Source organism: Oncorhynchus nerka, linkage group LG18 (genome assembly GCF_034236695.1).
Source record: "Oncorhynchus nerka isolate Pitt River linkage group LG18, Oner_Uvic_2.0, whole genome shotgun sequence".
NCBI lineage: Eukaryota > Metazoa > Chordata > Actinopteri > Salmoniformes > Salmonidae > Oncorhynchus > Oncorhynchus nerka.
In genome coordinates, this window is record NC_088413.1 from 17,748,081 (window position 1) to 17,770,424 (window position 22,344).

The window sequence follows — 22,344 nt, forward strand, 5'->3', positions numbered from 1 at the left end:
ACTCGGATGTCTGGCCTCTTAAATCCAGGGATCCATCCTGAGAGCGGCATCACTCGGATATCTGGCCTCTTAAATCCAGGGGTCCATCCTGAGAGCGGCATCACTCGGATGTCTGGCCTCTTAAATCCTGGGGTCCATCCTGAGAGCGGCATCACTCGGATGTCTGGCCTCTTAAATCTAGGGGTCCATCCTGAGAGCGGCATCACTCGGGTGTCTGGCCTCTTAAATCCAGGGGTCCATCCTGAGAGCGGCATCACTCGGATGTCTGGCCTCTTAAATCCAGGGGTCCATCCTGAGAGCGGCATTACTCGGATGTCTGGCCTCTTAAATCCAGGGGTCCATCCTGAGAGCGGCATTACTCGGATGTCTGGCCTCTTAAATCCAGGGGTCCATCCTGAGAGCGGCATCACTCGGGTGTCTGGCCTCTTAAATCCAGGGGTCCATCCTGAGAGCAGCATCACTCGGATGTCTGGCCTCTTTAATCCAGGGGTCCATCCTGAGAGCGGCATCGCGTGGACATCTGTCAAAGTGTTGATGTAGTGGATGACTCGCTGAATGTCGTCGTAGGACGGCACCTGTTTGCTGGCGATACAACCACCACACCTCTTCTTCCCTGACACCTAGAACGTCATCACTGCAGTCAGCTTGTCTGCAGAAATTCTGAAACCACAAAGTCAATTATTTAAAAGTCCTGAACAGTCATTCTGAAAAGCACTTTGTCTCTCTTGGCTAAATACCAGGAAGTTTGAAAAGACCGGCTGAGTGGGCGTGGAGCTTATATTCATGAGCTGGCCTTGACTGACAGCTCTTTGAAAAGCCTTTGTCAAGCAACTTGGATGCAGCGTTGCATTAAAATCACCTCAAGCAAATGTGGTGAAACACAAAGAACCTCAAACAATATTGCATCAATTATATGTTTATATATATATTTTATATACATCTCCCGTTTAGAATGTATGTTGATGTGGTTCACAGCAGCACTGACAGATGTTTTGAAAGAGACCCCCACCCCTCCCTTTGTTCCATGCTGACTGGAGACCCATCTAGCCAGTAACTAGATGTTTTGAAAGAGACCCCACCCCTCCCTTTGTTCCATGCTGACTGGAGACCCATCTAGCCAGTAACTAGATGTTTTGAAAGAGACCCCCCCCCCCCTCCCTTTGTTCCATGCTGACTGAAGACTCATCTAGCCAGTAACTAGATGTTTTGAAAGAGACCCCCACCCCTCCCTTTGTTCCATGCTGACTGAAGACCCATCTAGCCAGTAACTAGATGTTTTGAAAGAGACCCCCCCCCCCCCCCCTCCCTTTGTTCCATGCTGACTGAAGACTCATCTAGCCAGTAACTAGATGTTTTGAAAGAGACCCCCACCCCTCCCTTTGTTCCATGCTGACTGAAGACTCATCTAGCCAGTAACTAGATGTTTTGAAAGAGACCCCCACCCCTCCCTTTGTTCCATGCTGACTGAAGACTCATCTAGCCAGTAACTAGATGTTTTGAAAGAGACCCCCACCCCTCCCTTTGTTCCATGCTGACTGAAGACTCATCTAGCCAGTAACTAACGAACACCAGACACGGATGTAAGAGGAAACGTATAAGTATCTTTGACATAGATGAATAGGGTAAACTCTAATTATATTTGTCATAGATGAATAGGGTAAACTCTAATTATATTTGTCATAGATGAATAGGGTAAACTCTAATTATATTTGCTGAACACCTACAGTCAGATTTTGGCACCAGTAGAGTAGCTATCTAGCTATATAAACCATGCTCTTCTGCAAACATGCCTTCTCCCACGTTGGTCACACGCTCCTTTTTGAGCTGTTTCCTTGCAGAGGTTTCCATGGCACCAGCGATCTTGAAAGGACGAATAGCAATAAACAATTAAGTCAGTCATCGTCATAATCTACTTTAGTCAATACATTTACAACCAATATCAACACATACAAAGGACACAACCTGCACTCATTGAAATGCATGTGTGAACACACACTTTTACTAGTATTGTAAATGGGTGATGTTTGATATTAAGATATTTGATAACTATAGACGGCCATTTCATGTATTTATGTAGTCTGCCTTGGACAAATATAAACACAAGTTTGTATTTCTCTTTTCCCCCTCTCTGCACTGTTGGGAAGGCCGTAAGCATGTCACTTAGTCTACATCTGCTGTTTACCTGGAACCTGTACGCTGATAATCAGGATGCAGGTACAGGGAGTGAATTGAATAAACAAACATGGAACAAAACCAGCAACACGAGTAGCATTCAGACATGGGACATATAAACAGAAACAATAAGGCCTGGGGAAGGAACACAAGGGAGTGACCGATAGGTGAGGTCATCAGGAAGGTCATGGAGTCTCATGAAGCGCAGGTGCGTGTAACGATGGTGGCTGGTGTGCGTAATGATGACTACACTGGTGACAACGAGCGCCAGAGAGGAGGAGCGCGAGTAGACGTGACATTACCCCAATCATGTGACGAATAAACAGTTATTTTATTTGACACGGAAATACATCCCCACTTCTCTCTCATGGTCAGTCACTCAACTACAAACACTACTAGTGACATAGCAATCTGGGTTGTATGGGCAGAACATCCCCACTTCTCTCTCATGGTCAGTCACTCAACTACAAACACTACTAGTGACATAGCAATCTGGGTTGTATGGGCAGAACATCTCCCACTTCTCTCTCATGGTCAGTCACTCAACTACAAACACTACTAGTGACATAGCAATCTGGGTTGTATGGGCAGAACATCCCCACTTCTCTCTCATGGTCAGTCACTCAACTACAAACACTACTAGTGACATAGCAATCTGGGTTGTATGGGCAGAACATCTCCCACTTCTCTCTCATGGTCAGTCACTCAACTACAAACACTACTAGTGACATAGCAATCTGGGTTGTATGGGCAGAACATCCCCACTTCTCTCTCATGGTCAGTCACTCAACTACAAACACTACTAGTGACATAGCAATCTGGGTTGTATGGGCAGAACATCCCCACTTCTCTCTCATGGTCAGTCACTCAACTACAAACACTACTAGTGACATAGCAATCTGGGTTGTATGGGCAGAACATCCCCACTTCACTCTCATGGTCAGTCACTCACTCAACTACAAACACTACTAGTGACATAGCAATCTGGGTTGTATGGGCAGAACATCCCCACTTCTCTCTCATGGTCAGTCACTCACTCAACTACAAACACTACTAGTGACATAGCAATCTGGGTTGTATGGGCAGAACATCCCCCACTTCTCTCTCATGGTCAGTCACTCACTCAACTACAAACACTACTAGTGACATAGCAATCTGGGTTGTATGGGCAGAACATCCCCCACTTCTCTCTCATGGTCAGTCACTCACTCAACTACAAACACTACTAGTGACATAGCAATCTGGGTTGTATGGGCAGAACATCCCCCACTTCTCTCTCATGGTCAGTCACTCACTCAACTACAAACACTACTAGTGACATAGCAATCTGGGTTGTATGGGCAGAACATCCCCACTTCTCTCTCATGGTCAGTCACTCACTCAACTACAAACACTACTAGTGACATAGCAATCTGGGTTGTATGGGCAGAACATCCCCACTTCTCTCTCATGGTCAGTCACTCACTCAACTACAAACACTACTAGTGACATAGCAATCTGGGTTGTATGGGCAGAACATCCCCACTTCTCTCTCATGGTCAGTCACTCACTCAACTACAAACACTACTAGTGACATAGCAATCTGGGTTGTATGGGCAGAACATCCCCCACTTCACTCACTCGTGTACAAAAACACACACTTGGCTTTAATACACACGAGGTAATATATACACCTATAGCACCTCACCTTTAAGAACGACAAGGTCATATCTTTATCTATACACACTTAGTTTATATACACAAACAGAACCGGCAGCACCTCACCTTCACACCCACAGCCTTAAAGCCCCTTGCATATCTATCTCAATTACCTCGTACCCCTGCACATGGACTCCATACTGCTACCCTGTTTATATAGCCATGTTATCATTACTCATTATGTATTTATATACTTTTGTTATTAAGTGTTACTTTTCTATCAGTTTTCCTATTTTCTCTCTGTCTGCATTGTTGGGAAGGGCCCGTAAGTAAGCATTTCACTGTTAGTCTACACTTGTTGTTTATGAAGCATGTGAGGAGTAAAATTAGATTTGATTCCCCACGCACCCTTAATCTAGTCAAACACAGCCATGCTGCAGGCTACCTAGCTACTGTCTTTCATGTCAGAATGAGAGCAACACACAACCACCAACACCTCATCCCTCTTTCCCTCCCCTCCCTCCCTCCCTCCCTCCTCCCTCCCTCCCTCCCTCCCTCCCTCCCTCCCTCCCCCCTCCCTCCCTCCCTCCCTCCCTCCCTCCCTCCCTCCCTCCCTCCCTCCCTCCCTCTCCTCTCTCCCTCTCCTCGTTCCCTCTCCCTCTCCTCTCTCCTCGTTCCCTCTCCCTCTTCCCTCTCCTCGTTCCCTCTCCTCTCTCCTCTCCTCGTTCCCTCTCCTCTCCCCTCTCCTCTCTCATCGTTCCCTCTCCTCTCCCCTCTCCTCTCTCCCCCTTCCCTCTCCTCTCTCCCCTCCAGGTGAAGACAGATGTCCGTCGTATGAAAGGTATCCCATCCCTGGTGTCCATGTTAGACAACCCTAAGAAGGAGGTCCACCACGCCGCCTGCGGAGCGCTCAAAAACATCTCTTACGGACGAGACTCTGACAATAAGATCGCCATCAAGAACTGTGATGGAGTACCGGCCCTGGTCAGACTGCTGAGGAAGACCAGAGACCAGGACCTGACCGATACTATCACAGGTAATACTACTGCAGTTACTACTAGTGTACGACTGCGGTTACTACTAGTGTACTATTGAGGAAGACCAGAGACCAGGACCTGACCGATACCATCACAGGTAATACTACTGTTGTTACTACTAGTGTACTACTGTTGTTACTACTAGTGTACTACTGCGGTTACTACTAGTGTACTACTGAGGAAGACCAGAGACCAGGACCTGACCATCACAGGTAATACTACTGTTGTTACTACTAGTGTACTACTGAGGAAGACCAGAGACCAGGACCTGACCGATACTATCACAGGTAATACTACTGTTGTTACTACTAGTGTACTACTGAGGAAGACCAGAGACCAGGACCTGACCGATACTATCACAGGTAATACTACTGTTGTTACTACTAGTGTACTACTGAGGAAGACCAGAGACCAGGACCTGACCGATACTATCACAGGTAATACTACTGTTGTTACTACTAGTGTACTACTGTGGTTACTACTAGTGTACTACTGAGGAAGACCAGAGACCAGGACCTGACCGATACTATCACAGGTAATACTACTGTTGTTACTACTAGTGTACTACTGTTGTTACTACTGCGGTTACTACTAGTGTACTACTGAGGAAGACCAGAGACCAGGACCTGACCGATACTATCACAGGTAATACTACTGCGGTTACTACTAGTGTACTACTGCGGTTACTACTAGTGTACTACTGCGGTTACTACTAGTGTACTACTGCGGTTACTACTAGTGTACTACTGCGGTTACTACTAGTGTACTACTGCGGTTACTACTAGTGTACTACTGCGGTAAGTGGGAGACGGTAGTGTGTGGTGGTGGTGATGATGATCCGTCACTCTCTTCCTCAGGCACGCTGTGGAACTTGTCGTCTCACGACTCAGTGAAGATGGAGATCGTTGACCACGCTCTGCACGCCCTCTCAGACGAGGTGATGGTAGCTCACTCGGGCTGGGAGAGAGGGAACGAGGCAGGAGGAGAGGAGAACCTCAAACCACGACACCTGGAGTGGGAGACGTCTCTCACCAACACAGCTGGCTGCCTGAGGTACGGAGGGAGGGAGAGAGAGGGAGAGAGAGGGAGGGAGAGGGATGGATTCTACAGTGGGAGGAAAAAGAGGAGGGTGATATGGCCGTAATATCATATCACAATATGTTTCTCATTTTTTACGGTATTTTAACGTTTCTGAATAATAAAAGTTGTAAATATATTTTATGCTTCAACATTGACCGTAGAATTGCAACATATTAATTCTTAATGATTTTATTGGTCTTTTTCCATTCTGATGGTTTTATACTCAACCCAGCTAGGACCAAACTGAAGTCGTCCAATTTGTCAAACTTTTCATTTGAACTTGGGCACTGTATCAAAATATCATGATAGACGATATTGTAAAATACATACCAGTGTTGAAGATGTGTCAGCCAGCCATGAAACAGTAATGTATCGTCCATTTAGTGACTGGTAGCTGTGTGTTGGTCTTGCAGTGTGTGTGTGTGTGTGTGTGTGTGTGTGTGTGCATGTCTGTACAGGTGTGCCTGAGGAATTCCCAGAAGGTAGGGCAGAGTGGGAATGTGCTGTGTTCCCCAGTGGGTGTGTCTGTCTCTGTTAAAGGCAGGCTACAACACAATGACTGGCCCAGTAACCTGATCTACGATCTCACTGTCCTCTCACTCGACTGGAGTTTAACAACCACAGGCTTCCATCCTAAATTGCCCCGATCCCCTATATGGGCATCCCTAACATTAGTGCACCACATAGAGAATAGGGTGCTTTTTGGGAGGTGACCACACGCTTTGACTTTCAGTCTCTGCAACACACTGACATAGGACCACTCAGTGTTTTATTACTAATGGTTGTGTGCTGGAATCCTTATGTGGCCACTGATTGTAGCCACTCTCATTCCTCTCTCTCTGTCTCTTGGTCTCTGCCCATTTCCCCTCTGTTTCTCTATTGCTTGTTTGTTTTTTCTCACACACCTTCTCTACCTCTCCTCCCACCGCTCTCTCTAAAACAGGAACGTGAGCTCTGAGCGCAGTGAGGCCAGGAGGAAGCTGAGAGAGTGCACAGGATTGGTCGACTCGCTCATGTACATTGTCCAATCACAGATCAACCTGAAAGACGTGGACAACAAGGTGTGCACACACACACTGCTGTTTTATCTTGTGATCCTGAACTTTGATTGTGTCCACATGTATTTTAATCCTGTTCTCCTTTTCCTTCGTCTTATCCCCCCCCTCTCGACACCCCCCCCCTCCCTCTCTCTCACCTCCCTGTCTGTCTCCAGCTGATAGAGAACAGTATGTGTCTGCTGAGGAATCTGTCCTATCAGGTATAGTTGTAGTTTATATTGTTGTCCTTTGTTTCTTTCTACAGTGTTTCATCCTGCCTTTTTAGTAATGTGTTGTGACCTTTTGAATTGTACTTTAAAGAGATTCTCTGGTACTTCTGTAGACTTTTTAGCCAGTAGTTCTTAGTGTTGCATGGTATACCCAAACTTCTGTACTTTTTCCGATAGCAGCACATGACAAACGGTTCGGTCCTAGATAAAGGTACTTCTGTCAAATGAGTGTCACGTCATCTACTGATTGAGAGAGGATCAAGTTAGTTTATCAGCGCAGCCGAGGTCCCCTTATGACGTGAGAGCACGGTGCCCACTCCACTTCCCCATGGCTAACACTGGCCTGTTCCACTTCCCCGTGGCTAACACTGGCCTGTTCCACTTCCCCACTTCCCGTGGCTAACACTGGCCTGTTCCACTTCCCCGTGGCTAACACTGGCCTGTTCCACTTCCCCGTGGCTAACACTGGCCTGTTCCACTTCCCCGTGGCTAACACTGGCCTGTTCCACTTCCCCGTTAACACTGGCCTGTTCCACTTCCCCGTGGCTACTTCCCTTCCCCTGGCTAACACTGGCCTGTTCCACTTCCCGTGGCTAACACTGGCCTGTTCCACTTCCCACTGGCTAACACTGGCCTGGCCTTCCACTTCCCCGTGGCTAACACTGGCCTGTTCCACTTCCCCGTGGCTAACACTGGCCTGTTCCACTTCCCCGTGGCTAACACTGGCCTGTTCCACTTCCCCCTGGCTAACACTGGCCTGTTCCACTTCCCCGTGGCTAACACTGGCCTGTTCCACTTCCCCGTGGCTAACACTGGCCTGTTCCACTTCCCCGTGGCTAACACTGGCCTGTTCCACTTCCCCGTGGCTAACACTGGCCTGTTCCACTTCCCCGTGGCTAACACTGGCCTGTTCCACTTCCCCGTGGCTAACACTGGCCTGTTCCACTTCCCGTGGCTAACACTGGCCTGTTCCACTTCCCCGTGGCTAACACTGGCCTGTTCCACTTCCCCGTGGCTAACACTGGCCTGTTCCACTTCCCCGTGGCTAACACTGGCCTGTTCCACTTCCCCGTGGCTAACACTGGCCTGTTCCACTTCCCGTGGCTAACACTGGCCTGTTCCACTTCCCGTGGCTAACACTGGCCTGTTCCACTTCCCCGTGGCTAACACTGGCCTGTTCCACTTCCCGTGGCTAACACTGGCCTGTTCCACTTCCCCGTGGCTAACACTGGCCTGTTCCACTTCCCCGTGGCTAACACTGGCCTGTTCCACTTCCACACTGGCCTCCACTTCCCCGTGGCTAACACTGGCCTGTTCCACTTCCCCGTGGCTAACACTGGCCTGTTCCACTTCCCCGTGGCTAACACTGGCCTGTTCCAACACTGGCCTGTTCCACTTCCCGTGGCTAACACTGGCCTGTTCCACTTCCCCGTGGCTAACACTGGCCTGTTCCACTTCCCCGTGGCTAACACTGGCCTGTTCCACTTCCCCGTGGCCACTGGCCTGTTCCACTTCCCCGGCCACTGGCCTGTTCCACTTCCCCGTGGCTAACACTGGCCTGTTCCACTTCCCCGTGGCTAACACTGGCCTGTTCCACTTCCCCGTGGCTAACACTGGCCTGTTCCACTTCCCCGTGGCTAACACTGGCCTGTTCCACTTCCCCCGTGGCTAACACTGGCCTGTTCCACTTCCCCGTGGCTAACACTGGCCTGTTCCACTTCCCCGTGGCTAACACTGGCCTAACACTGGCCTGTTCCACTTCCCCGTGGCTAACACTGGCCTGTTCCACTTCCCCGTGGCTTCCCACTTCCCCGTGGCTAACACTGGCCTGTTCCACTTCCCCGTGGCTAACACTGGCCTGTTCCACTTCCCCGTGGCTAACACTGGCCTGTTCCACTTCCCCGTGGCTAACACTGGCCTGTTCCACTTCCCCGGCTAACACTGGCCTGTTCCACTTCCCCGTGGCTAACACTGGCCTGTTCCACTTCCCCGTGGCTAACACTGGCCTGTTCCACACTTCCACTTCCCCGTGGCTAACACTGGCCTGTTCCACTTCCCCGTGGCTAACACTGGCCTGTTCCACTTCCCGTGGCTAACACTGGCCTGTTCCACTTCCCCGTGGCTAACACTGGCCTGTTCCACTTCCCGTGGCTAACACTGGCCTGGCTAACACTGGCCTGTTCCACTTCCCCGTGGCTAACACTGGCCTGTTCCACTTCCCCGTGGCTAACACTGGCCTGTTCCACTTCCCCGTGGCTAACACTGGCCTGTTCCACTTCCCCGTGGCTAACACTGGCCTGTTCCACTTCCCCGTGGCTAACACTGGCCTGTTCCACTTCCCCGTGGCTAACACTGGCCTGTTCCACTTCCCCGTGGCGAACACTGGCCTGTTCCACTTCCCCGTGGCTAACACTGATTGTGACCAAAACCTTTATTCCTCTGTCCCAGTCAAGATCCTATTTGCTCGAGCCTTGAACTGGCTGTGTGTGTGAATAATGTCATGGGTCTTAAAGAGAGACACTGTTATCAAATAAAGAGATTGCTTCTTCTATGCAAATATTGTTGATCAGTACAATAAAGTAAGTCCCAAATGGAAGGGAAACGATAGTTTTTTCATCTGCAGCACCATGAAATCAGCCAGAAAGCTCTACCTCAATTCATGGTCACGCTGCTATTCAATATGCATTCAGCTGTATTGTGAATACACCTAGACTACATCTTGATTTGCCCAGTTTATCAATAGAGATTTACCGTTCAAATACATTATTACCATGATGTTATGTAGTTACATTAGTAAAATAAATGAAGTCAAATTGATTGTATAATTGATTCATTAAAGCGTACATTCAAAAATAATACATTTAATATAGAACTGGAAGATCTGTCTGGTTCAAGTGCCATTCTGTGCCTTTGGCCATGGTATTGTTTTAGTACTGTATGGAGTATTGTGATACTTAACCTGGTATCCGTATGGAAGTTGAACTTTTAGCATGGTGACGACACTGTTCACAGTTGTGAAAGTAGTGCTCACGAGCCAGAAGTGGTCCCTCAGCGCTCACTCTGCTGTGTGTGCATCTTGCTAGCTGTCACTCAAATCGCGAGGGGCTGAAGCTCATTGGCTAGAACTTGAAATGCTAGGGGGCTGACCCACATGGGGGGAAAATGGCACAGTATAGTTCCAGAAAAAGTTGCTTTCAAACTAGGGATTCCGTGGCTAATTGAGTTCAGACAGTAATTCTGCTCGTCGATTCTGATTGTGTGAGCAACATGTTGACACATCAGCCCAAAGCCGGAGGGGTAAAGAACATACTGAGTAGGCACCAACGTTTCACAGCATGTCTTTAAATAAGTCATATTATACTATATGATTGTAAACTTGACTTGACCGTAGGTTCACCGGGAGGTGCCGGGCGCTGAGCGCTACCAGGAAGCCATGTCCCTCAACCAGGGCCCCGCCCCCTCCACTGGAAAGACCAACCGCTTCAGCTCCCGCAGGGGCAAAGGTCAGTGTGTGTCTGTGTGTTTGCGTGGGTGCCTCTGTCTGCCTGTCTGTCTTGTCTGTGTGAGTGAGTGTTTATATTATCTGTCTGTGGAAGGAAGGCAGATGGAGAGTGAGAGTGATGCAATTGTTGACTTTAGTGTGTGTGTACACAGTATAGTGACAGTGTAGCAGGAAAGAGAGACAGCAGAGAACCAGTGGTTGGCCTGGGATGTTGAATGCTATTTACCCCCATCCTAAAGAATGTTCAGTCTCACTCCTTAATGTCTGTGAGGGAAATTATTTGTTTCTCTATTTATGAACAGACATTTAGTTTTTGATGGTTTGTCTTTGTGCTGGTGTGGATGTTGGTGTGTGTTTTTGATGGTTTGTCTTTGTGCTGGTGTGGATGTTGGTGTGTGTTTTTGCTGCGATAGTTTCTAATCTAATCCTACATTTGATCTATGCTGGTGCTTTGGTGGGAGGAGGTGTCTTGGTGGCTGGGTCACTGCTGCTGTTCTCGCTTGACTCAAATGATCTTCCTCTCTCCTCCTCCTATCATTTAATCCTCCCTCGTTCTGCTCTCCTCTCTGCTGTGGAACAGATGACTGGTGTTCTAAAGGTAAGCTCTGACCTCTGCTTGTCTGCTGGGTAGAGCATTAATTAGGACGGGCTAATGATGTGTCAGTCTCCTAACTCTATGCATGCACTGTCATGCTCTCTGCCGTCTCCTAGAGGACGATGTGTGTGAGTCTGTATTAGCATGTGTGCTCCTACCTAGTGGCTTTTTCAGTGGCTCACAGAGCTGTGTGGTTCTAGAGAACCATAGCGGTTAGAGGGTTCTAGAGCACTGTAGCGGGCGGGGGAGTTCTGGTGCGCCGTAGTGGGGGGGTTTATTGAGTGTTCTGTGCGTCTGTTTCTGAGTGTTCTGATGTTCTGTTGCAGGGAGAAATGAAGACGGAGCAGATATGATTGACATTCCAAAGAGGACTACACCTGCCAAAGGTAACACAGTATAAAGTGGCATCATGTAGACTGGAATATGCATGTTTCTCCTGTCCACTCATCTGCTGTACTGATCTGAAAGAAGTGACCAGGTGACAGCTAAGCCAGCCTAATGAGCTCCCATCACATTGTTTTCACCTGTGAAGTTTTTTTCCCAATCATGCTGCTTTCAAGACAACTGGGAAACGAGGTCAAATCATGTCAGTGATCTTCAGTTCTGAAATTCCGAGCTCTATTCCGAGCTCTGACTTGGAATTCCAAGTTGGATGACCATTCAAAGTGACCCCCCCCCCCCCCGAGCTCCCAGTTCTCCTGAACTCACTGAAGTCTGAGATTTATGAATGCAGCAACAGTGCAGGTGAAAATGAGAAGACACTGAGATGTCTCCATGTTTCTAACACCTCTCCCTCCGTGTGTCTCTCCAGGTTATGAGTTGTTGTTCCAGCCAGAGGTGGTGCGTGTCTACACCTCTCTGCTGAAGGAGAGTAAGAACCCCACCGTGCTGGAAGCCTCCGCCGGAGCCGTGCAGAACCTGTGTGCCGGACGCTGGACCGTGAGTCAACCACAACACCACCACACACCTTGAGACACCACGACCTGTTAGTTTAACCCAACCACAACCACCATCAGGCCCAACACCACCACACACCTTGAGACACCACGACCTGTTAGTTTAACCCAAACACAACCACCATCAGGCCCAACACCACCACACACCTTGAGACACCACGGCCTGTTAGTTTAACCCAAACACAACCACCATCAGACCCAACAACACCACGACCTGTTAGTTTAACCCAAACACAACCACCATCAGACCCAACAACACCACGGCCTGTTAGTTTAACCCAACCACAACCACCATCAGGCCCAACACCACCACACACCTTGAGACACCACGACCTGTTAGTTTAACCCAAACACAACCACCATCAGACCCAACACGACCACGACCTGTTAGTTTAACCCAAACACAACCACCATCAGGCCCAACACCACCACACACCTTGAGACACCACGGCCTGTTAGTTTAACCCAAACACAACCACCATCCGGTCCAACACCACCACGGCCTGTTAGTTTAACCCAAACACAACCACCATCAGGCCCAACACCGCCACGACCTGTTAGTTTAACCCAAACACAACCACCATCAGGCCCAACACCACCACGACCTGTTAGTTTAACCCAAACACAACCACCATCAGGCCCAACACCACCACGACCTGTTAGTTTAACCCAAACACAACCACCATCAGGCCCAACACCACCACGACCTGTTAGTTTAACCCAAACACAACCACCATCAGGCCCAACACCACCACACACCTTGAGACACCACGACCTGTTAGTTTAACCCAAACACAACCACCATCAGGCCCAACACCACCACGACCTGTTAGTTTAACACAAACACAACCACCATCAGACCCAACACCACCACACACCTTGAGACACCACGGCCTGTTAGTTTAACACAACCACCATCAGGCCCAACACCACCACGACCTGTTAGTTTAACCCAAACACAACCACCATCAGGCCCAACACCACCACGACCTGTTAGTTTAACCCAAACACAACCACCACCAGGCCCAACACCACCACACACCTTGAGACACCACGACCTGTTAGTTTAACCCAAACACAACCACCATCAGGCCCAACACCACCACGACCTGTTAGTTTAACCCAAACACAACCACCATCAGGCCCAACACCACCACGACCTGTTAGTTTAACCCAAACACAACCACCATCAGGCCCAACACCACCACGACCTGTTAGTTTAACCCAAACACAATCACCATCAGGCCCAACACCACCACGACCTGTTAGTTTAACCCAAACACAACCACCATCAGGCCCAACACCACCACGACCTGTTAGTTTAACCCAAACACAACCACCATCAGGCCCAACACCACCACACACCTTGAGACACCACGACCTGTTAGTTTAACCCAACCACAACCACCATCAGGCCCAACACCACCACACACCTTGAGACACCACGACCTGTTAGTTTAACCCAAACACAACCACCACCAGGCCCAACACCACCACGACCTGTTAGTTTAACACAACCACCATCAGACCCAACAACACCACGACCTGTTAGTTTAACCCAAACACAACCACCATCCGGTCCAACACCACCACGGCCTGTTAGTTTAACACAACCACCATCAGGCCCAACACCACCACACACCTTGAGACACCACGGCCTGTTAGTTTAACCCAAACACAACCACCATCAGGCCCAACACCACCACGACCTGTTAGTTTAACCCAAACACCACCACCATCAGACCCAACACCACCACACACCTTGAGACACCACGACCTGTTAGTTTAACCCAAACACAACCACCATCCGGTCCAACACCACCACGACCTGTTAGTTTAACCCAAACACAACCACCATCAGGCCCAACACCACCACGACCTGTTAGTTTAACCCAAACACAACCACCACCAGGCCCAACACCACCACGACCTGTTAGTTTAACCCAACCACAACCACCATCAGGTCCAACACCACCACGACCTGTTAGTTTAACCCAAACACAACCACCATCAGGCCCAACACCACCACGACCTGTTAGTTTAACCCAAACACAACCACCATCAGACCCAACACCACCACGACCTGTTAGTTTAACCCAAACACAACCACCACCGGTCCAACACCACCACACACCTTGAGAGACCACGACCTGTTAGTTTAACACAACCACCACCGGTCCAACACCACCACGGCCTGTTAGTTTAACCCAAACACAACCACCATCAGACCCAACACCACCACACACCTTGAGACACCACGACCTGTTAGTTTAACCCAAACACAACCACCAAACACAACCACCAAACACAACCACCATCAGGCCCAACACCACCACGACCTGTTAGTTTAACCCAAACACAACCACCATCAGGCCCAACACCACCACGACCTGTTAGTTTAACCCAAACACAACCACCATCAGACCCAACACCACCACGACCTGTTAGTTTAACCCAAACACAACCACCATCAGGCCCAACACCACCACACACCTTGAGACACCACGACCTGTTAGTTTAACCCAAACACAACCACCACCACGACCTGTTAGTTTAACCCAAACACAACCACCACCAGGCCCAACACCACCACGACCTGTTAGTTTAACCCAAACACAACCACCATCAGGCCCAACACCACCACACACCTTGAGACACCACGACCTGTTAGTTTAACCCAAACACAACCACCACCAGGCCCAACACCACCACGACCTGTTAGTTTAACACAACCACCACCACACACCTTGAGATACCACGACCTGTTAGTTTAACCCAACCACAACCACCACCAGGCCCAACACCACCACACACCTTGAGACACCACGACCTGTTAGTTTAACCCAAACACAACCACCACCAGGCCCAACACCACCACGACCTGTTAGTTTAACCCAAACACAACCACCATCAGGCCCAACACCACCACACACCTTGAGACACCACGACCTGTTAGTTTAACCCAAACACAACCACCACCAGGCCCAACACCACCACGACCTGTTAGTTTAACCCAACCACAACCACCATCAGGTCCAACACCACCACGACCTGTTAGTTTAACCCAAACACAACCACCATCAGGCCCAACACCACCACGACCTGTTAGTTTAACCCAAACACAACCACCACCAGACCCAACACCACCACACACCTTGAGACACCACGGCCTGTTAGTTTAACACAACCACCACCGGTCCAACACCACCACGGCCTGTTAGTTTAACCCAAACACAACCACCATCAGACCCAACACCACCACACACCTTGAGACACCACGGCCTGTTAGTTTAACCCAAACACAACCACCATCCGGTCCAACACCACCACGGCCTGTTAGTTTAACCCAAACACAACCACCACCAGGCCCAACACCACCACGACCTGTTAGTTTAACCCAAACACAACCACCACCAGGCCCAACACCACCACGACCTGTTAGTTTAACCCAAACACAACCACCATCAGACCCAACACCACCACGACCTGTTAGTTTAACCCAAACACAACCACCACCGGTCCAACACCACCACGGCCTGTTAGTTTAACCCAAACACAACCACCATCAGACCCAACACCACCACACACCTTGAGACACCACGACCTGTTAGTTTAACCCAAACACAACCACCATCAGGCCCAACACCACCACGACCTGTTAGTTTAACCCAAACACAACCACCATCAGGCCCAACACCACCACACACCTTGAGACACCACGACCTGTTAGTTTAACCCAAACACAACCACCACCAGGCCCAACACCACCACGACCTGTTAGTTTAACCCAAACACAACCACCACCAGGCCCAACACCACCACGACCTGTTAGTTTAACCCAAACACAACCACCATCAGGCCCAACACCACCACACACCTTGAGACACCACGACCTGTTAGTTTAACCCAAACACAACCACCACCAGGCCCAACACCACCACGACCTGTTAGTTTAACACAACCACCACCACACACCTTGAGATACCACGACCTGTTAGTTTAACCCAACCACAACCACCACCAGGCCCAACACCACCACACACCTTGAGACACCACGACCTGTTAGTTTAACCCAAACACAACCACCACCAGGCCCAACACCACCACGACCTGTTAGTTTAACCCAAACACAACCACCATCAGGCCCAACACCACCACACACCTTGAGACACCACGACCTGTTAGTTTAACCCAAACACAACCACCACCAGGCCCAACACCACCACGACCTGTTAGTTTAACCCAACCACAACCACCATCAGGTCCAACACCACCACGACCTGTTAGTTTAACCCAAACACAACCACCATCAGGCCCAACACCACCACGACCTGTTAGTTTAACCCAAACACAACCACCACCAGACCCAACACCACCACACACCTTGAGACACCACGGCCTGTTAGTTTAACACAACCACCACCGGTCCAACACCACCACGGCCTGTTAGTTTAACCCAAACACAACCACCATCAGACCCAACACCACCACACACCTTGAGACACCACGGCCTGTTAGTTTAACCCAAACACAACCACCATCCGGTCCAACACCACCACGGCCTGTTAGTTTAACCCAAACACAACCACCACCAGGCCCAACACCACCACGACCTGTTAGTTTAACCCAAACACAACCACCACCAGGCCCAACACCACCACGACCTGTTAGTTTAACCCAAACACAACCACCATCAGGCCCAACACCACCACACACCTTGAGACACCACGACCTGTTAGTTTAACCCAAACACAACCACCATCAGACCCAACACCACCACGACCTGTTAGTTTAACCCAAACACAACCACCACCGGTCCAACACCACCACGGCCTGTTAGTTTAACCCAAACACAACCACCATCAGACCCAACACCACCACACACCTTGAGACACCACGACCTGTTAGTTTAACCCAAACACAACCACCATCAGGCCCAACACCACCACGACCTGTTAGTTTAACCCAAACACAACCACCATCAGGCCCAACACCACCACACACCTTGAGACACCACGACCTGTTAGTTTAACCCAAACACAACCACCACCAGGCCCAACACCACCACGACCTGTTAGTTTAACCCAAACACAACCACCACCAGGCCCAACACCACCACGACCTGTTAGTTTAACCCAAACACAACCACCATCAGGCCCAACACCACCACACACCTTGAGACACCACGACCTGTTAGTTTAACCCAAACACAACCACCACCAGGCCCAACACCACCACGACCTGTTAGTTTAACACAACCACCACCACACACCTTGAGATACCACGACCTGTTAGTTTAACCCAACCACAACCACCACCAGGCCCAACACCACCACGACCTGTTAGTTTAACACAACCACCACCACACACCTTGAGATACCACGACCTGTTAGTTTAACCCAACCACAACCACCACCAGGCCCAACACCACCACACACCTTGAGACACCACGACCTGTTAGTTTAACCCAAACACAACCACCACCAGGCCCAACACCACCACGACCTGTTAGTTTAACCCAAACACAACCACCATCAGGCCCAACACCACCACACACCTTGAGACACCACGACCTGTTAGTTTAACCCAAACACAACCACCACCAGGCCCAACACCACCACGACCTGTTAGTTTAACCCAACCACAACCACCATCAGGTCCAACACCACCACGACCTGTTAGTTTAACCCAAACACAACCACCATCAGGCCCAACACCACCACGACCTGTTAGTTTAACCCAAACACAACCACCACCAGACCCAACACCACCACACACCTTGAGACACCACGGCCTGTTAGTTTAACACAACCACCACCGGTCCAACACCACCACGGCCTGTTAGTTTAACCCAAACACAACCACCATCAGACCCAACACCACCACACACCTTGAGACACCACGGCCTGTTAGTTTAACCCAAACACAACCACCATCCGGTCCAACACCACCACGGCCTGTTAGTTTAACCCAAACACAACCACCACCAGGCCCAACACCACCACGACCTGTTAGTTTAACCCAAACACAACCACCACCAGGCCCAACACCACCACGACCTGTTAGTTTAACCCAAACACAACCACCATCAGACCCAACACCACCACGACCTGTTAGTTTAACCCAAACACAACCACCACCGGTCCAACACCACCACGGCCTGTTAGTTTAACCCAAACACAACCACCATCAGACCCAACACCACCACACACCTTGAGACACCACGACCTGTTAGTTTAACCCAAACACAACCACCATCAGGCCCAACACCACCACGACCTGTTAGTTTAACCCAAACACAACCACCATCAGGCCCAACACCACCACACACCTTGAGACACCACGACCTGTTAGTTTAACCCAAACACAACCACCACCAGGCCCAACACCACCACGACCTGTTAGTTTAACCCAAACACAACCACCACCAGGCCCAACACCACCACGACCTGTTAGTTTAACCCAAACACAACCACCATCAGGCCCAACACCACCACACACCTTGAGACACCACGACCTGTTAGTTTAACCCAAACACAACCACCACCAGGCCCAACACCACCACGACCTGTTAGTTTAACACAACCACCACCACACACCTTGAGATACCACGACCTGTTAGTTTAACCCAACCACAACCACCACCAGGCCCAACACCACCACACACCTTGAGACACCACGACCTGTTAGTTTAACCCAAACACAACCACCACCAGGCCCAACACCACCACGACCTGTTAGTTTAACCCAAACACAACCACCATCAGGCCCAACACCACCACACACCTTGAGACACCACGACCTGTTAGTTTAACCCAAACACAACCACCACCAGGCCCAACACCACCACGACCTGTTAGTTTAACCCAACCACAACCACCATCAGGTCCAACACCACCACGACCTGTTAGTTTAACCCAAACACAACCACCATCAGGCCCAACACCACCACGACCTGTTAGTTTAACCCAAACACAACCACCACCAGACCCAACACCACCACACACCTTGAGACACCACGGCCTGTTAGTTTAACACAACCACCACCGGTCCAACACCACCACGGCCTGTTAGTTTAACCCAAACACAACCACCATCAGACCCAACACCACCACACACCTTGAGACACCACGGCCTGTTAGTTTAACCCAAACACAACCACCATCCGGTCCAACACCACCACGGCCTGTTAGTTTAACCCAAACACAACCACCACCAGGCCCAACACCACCACGACCTGTTAGTTTAACCCAAACACAACCACCACCAGGCCCAACACCACCACGACCTGTTAGTTTAACCCAAACACAACCACCATCAGGCCCAACACCACCACACACCTTGAGACACCACGACCTGTTAGTTTAACCCAAACACAACCACCATCAGACCCAACACCACCACGACCTGTTAGTTTAACCCAAACACAACCACCACCGGTCCAACACCACCACGGCCTGTTAGTTTAACCCAAACACAACCACCATCAGACCCAACACCACCACACACCTTGAGACACCACGACCTGTTAGTTTAACCCAAACACAACCACCATCAGGCCCAACACCACCACGACCTGTTAGTTTAACCCAAACACAACCACCATCAGGCCCAACACCACCACACACCTTGAGACACCACGACCTGTTAGTTTAACCCAAACACAACCACCACCAGGCCCAACACCACCACGACCTGTTAGTTTAACCCAAACACAACCACCACCAGGCCCAACACCACCACGACCTGTTAGTTTAACCCAAACACAACCACCATCAGGCCCAACACCACCACACACCTTGAGACACCACGACCTGTTAGTTTAACCCAAACACAACCACCACCAGGCCCAACACCACCACGACCTGTTAGTTTAACACAACCACCACCACACACCTTGAGATACCACGACCTGTTAGTTTAACCCAACCACAACCACCACCAGGCCCAACACCACCACACACCTTGAGACACCACGACCTGTTAGTTTAACCCAAACACAACCACCACCAGGCCCAACACCACCACGACCTGTTAGTTTAACCCAAACACAACCACCATCAGGCCCAACACCACCACACACCTTGAGACACCACGACCTGTTAGTTTAACCCAAACACAACCACCACCAGGCCCAACACCACCACGACCTGTTAGTTTAACCCAACCACAACCACCATCAGGTCCAACACCACCACGACCTGTTAGTTTAACCCAAACACAACCACCATCAGGCCCAACACCACCACGACCTGTTAGTTTAACCCAAACACAACCACCACCAGACCCAACACCACCACACACCTTGAGACACCACGGCCTGTTAGTTTAACACAACCACCACCGGTCCAACACCACCACGGCCTGTTAGTTTAACCCAAACACAACCACCATCAGACCCAACACCACCACACACCTTGAGACACCACGGCCTGTTAGTTTAACCCAAACACAACCACCATCCGGTCCAACACCACCACGGCCTGTTAGTTTAACCCAAACACAACCACCACCAGGCCCAACACCACCACGACCTGTTAGTTTAACCCAAACACAACCACCACCAGGCCCAACACCACCACGACCTGTTAGTTTAACCCAAACACAACCACCATCAGGCCCAACACCACCACACACCTTGAGACACCACGACCTGTTAGTTTAACCCAAACACAACCACCACCAGGCCCAACACCACCACGACCTGTTAGTTTAACCCAAACACAACCACCATCAGGCCCAACACCACCACACACCTTGAGACACCATGACCTGTTAGTTTAACCCAACCACAACCACCATCAGGCCCAACACCACCACACACCTTGAGACACCACGACCTGTTAGTTTAACCCAAACACAACCACCACCAGGCCCAACACCACCACGACCTGTTAGTTTAACCCAAACACAACCACCATCAGGCCCAACACCACCACACACCTTGAGACACCATGACCTGTTAGTTTAACCCAACCACAACCACCATCAGGCCCAACACCACCACGACCTGTTAGTTTAACCCAAACACAACCACCATCCGGTCCAACACCACCACGGCCTGTTAGTTTAACACAACCACCATCAGGCCCAACACCACCACACACCTTGAGACACCACGGCCTGTTAGTTTAACCCAAACACAACCACCATCAGGCCCAACACCACCACGACCTGTTAGTTTAACCCAAACACCACCACCATCAGACCCAACACCACCACACACCTTGAGACACCACGGCCTGTTAGTTTAACACAACCACCACCGGTCCAACACCACCACGGCCTGTTAGTTTAACCCAAACACAACCACCATCAGACCCAACACCACCACACACCTTGAGACACCACGGCCTGTTAGTTTAACACAACCACCATCAGGCCCAACACCACCACGACCTGTTAGTTTAACCCAAACACAACCACCACCAGACCCAACACCACCACACACCTTGAGACACCACGGCCTGTTAGTTTAACACAACCACCACCGGTCCAACACCACCACGGCCTGTTAGTTTAACCCAAACACAACCACCATCAGACCCAACACCACCACACACCTTGAGACACCACGGCCTGTTAGTTTAACCCAAACACAACCACCATCCGGTCCAACACCACCACGGCCTGTTAGTTTAACCCAAACACAACCACCACCAGGCCCAACACCACCACGACCTGTTAGTTTAACCCAAACACAACCACCACCAGGCCCAACACCACCACGGCCTGTTAGTTTAACCCAAACACAACCACCATCAGGCCCAACACCACCACACACCTTGAGACACCACGGCCTGTTAGTTTAACCCAAACACAACCACCATCAGACCCAACACCACCACGACCTGTTAGTTTAACCCAACCACAACCATCATCAGACACACATCCCTTTCAGCCTCCCTACTTGACCTCTAACAGAAACCCTTTACACCTGGACCGTAAGTCAATCACAGTATAATCACAAACTCCACCTCCAACCCAGACACCACCTTTCTAGACCCTTGTTAAACCACAGTCTAGTACTCAAAACAGTCTGTCCATTTCCTGAACACAAATACACTACAATAATCATTGATCTGTATGTATTCTCT

At 50.0% G+C, this 22,344-nt stretch overlaps 1 protein-coding gene across 7 annotated transcripts in view; it reads left to right on the forward strand.

The window, feature by feature from the left end:
• ctnnd1 (catenin (cadherin-associated protein), delta 1) overlaps positions 1 to 22,344 on the forward strand; it is a 64,479-nt gene that overhangs the window by 30,171 nt on the left and 11,964 nt on the right. For 6 of the 7 annotated variants that reach the window (XM_065003604.1, XM_065003605.1, XM_065003602.1 and 3 more), the window contains 8 exons: positions 4,624 to 4,846; positions 5,705 to 5,900; positions 6,871 to 6,988; positions 7,141 to 7,185; positions 10,586 to 10,697; positions 11,277 to 11,294; positions 11,618 to 11,677; positions 12,103 to 12,230. In XM_065003604.1, coding sequence (XP_064859676.1) covers positions 4,624 to 4,846; positions 5,705 to 5,900; positions 6,871 to 6,988; positions 7,141 to 7,185; positions 10,586 to 10,697; positions 11,277 to 11,294; positions 11,618 to 11,677; positions 12,103 to 12,230 — 900 coding nt within the window. The remainder of the gene's footprint in view (positions 1 to 4,623; positions 4,847 to 5,704; positions 5,901 to 6,870; positions 6,989 to 7,140; positions 7,186 to 10,585; positions 10,698 to 11,276; positions 11,295 to 11,617; positions 11,678 to 12,102; positions 12,231 to 22,344) is intronic. The other variant, XM_065003603.1, reaches the window with a different exon arrangement.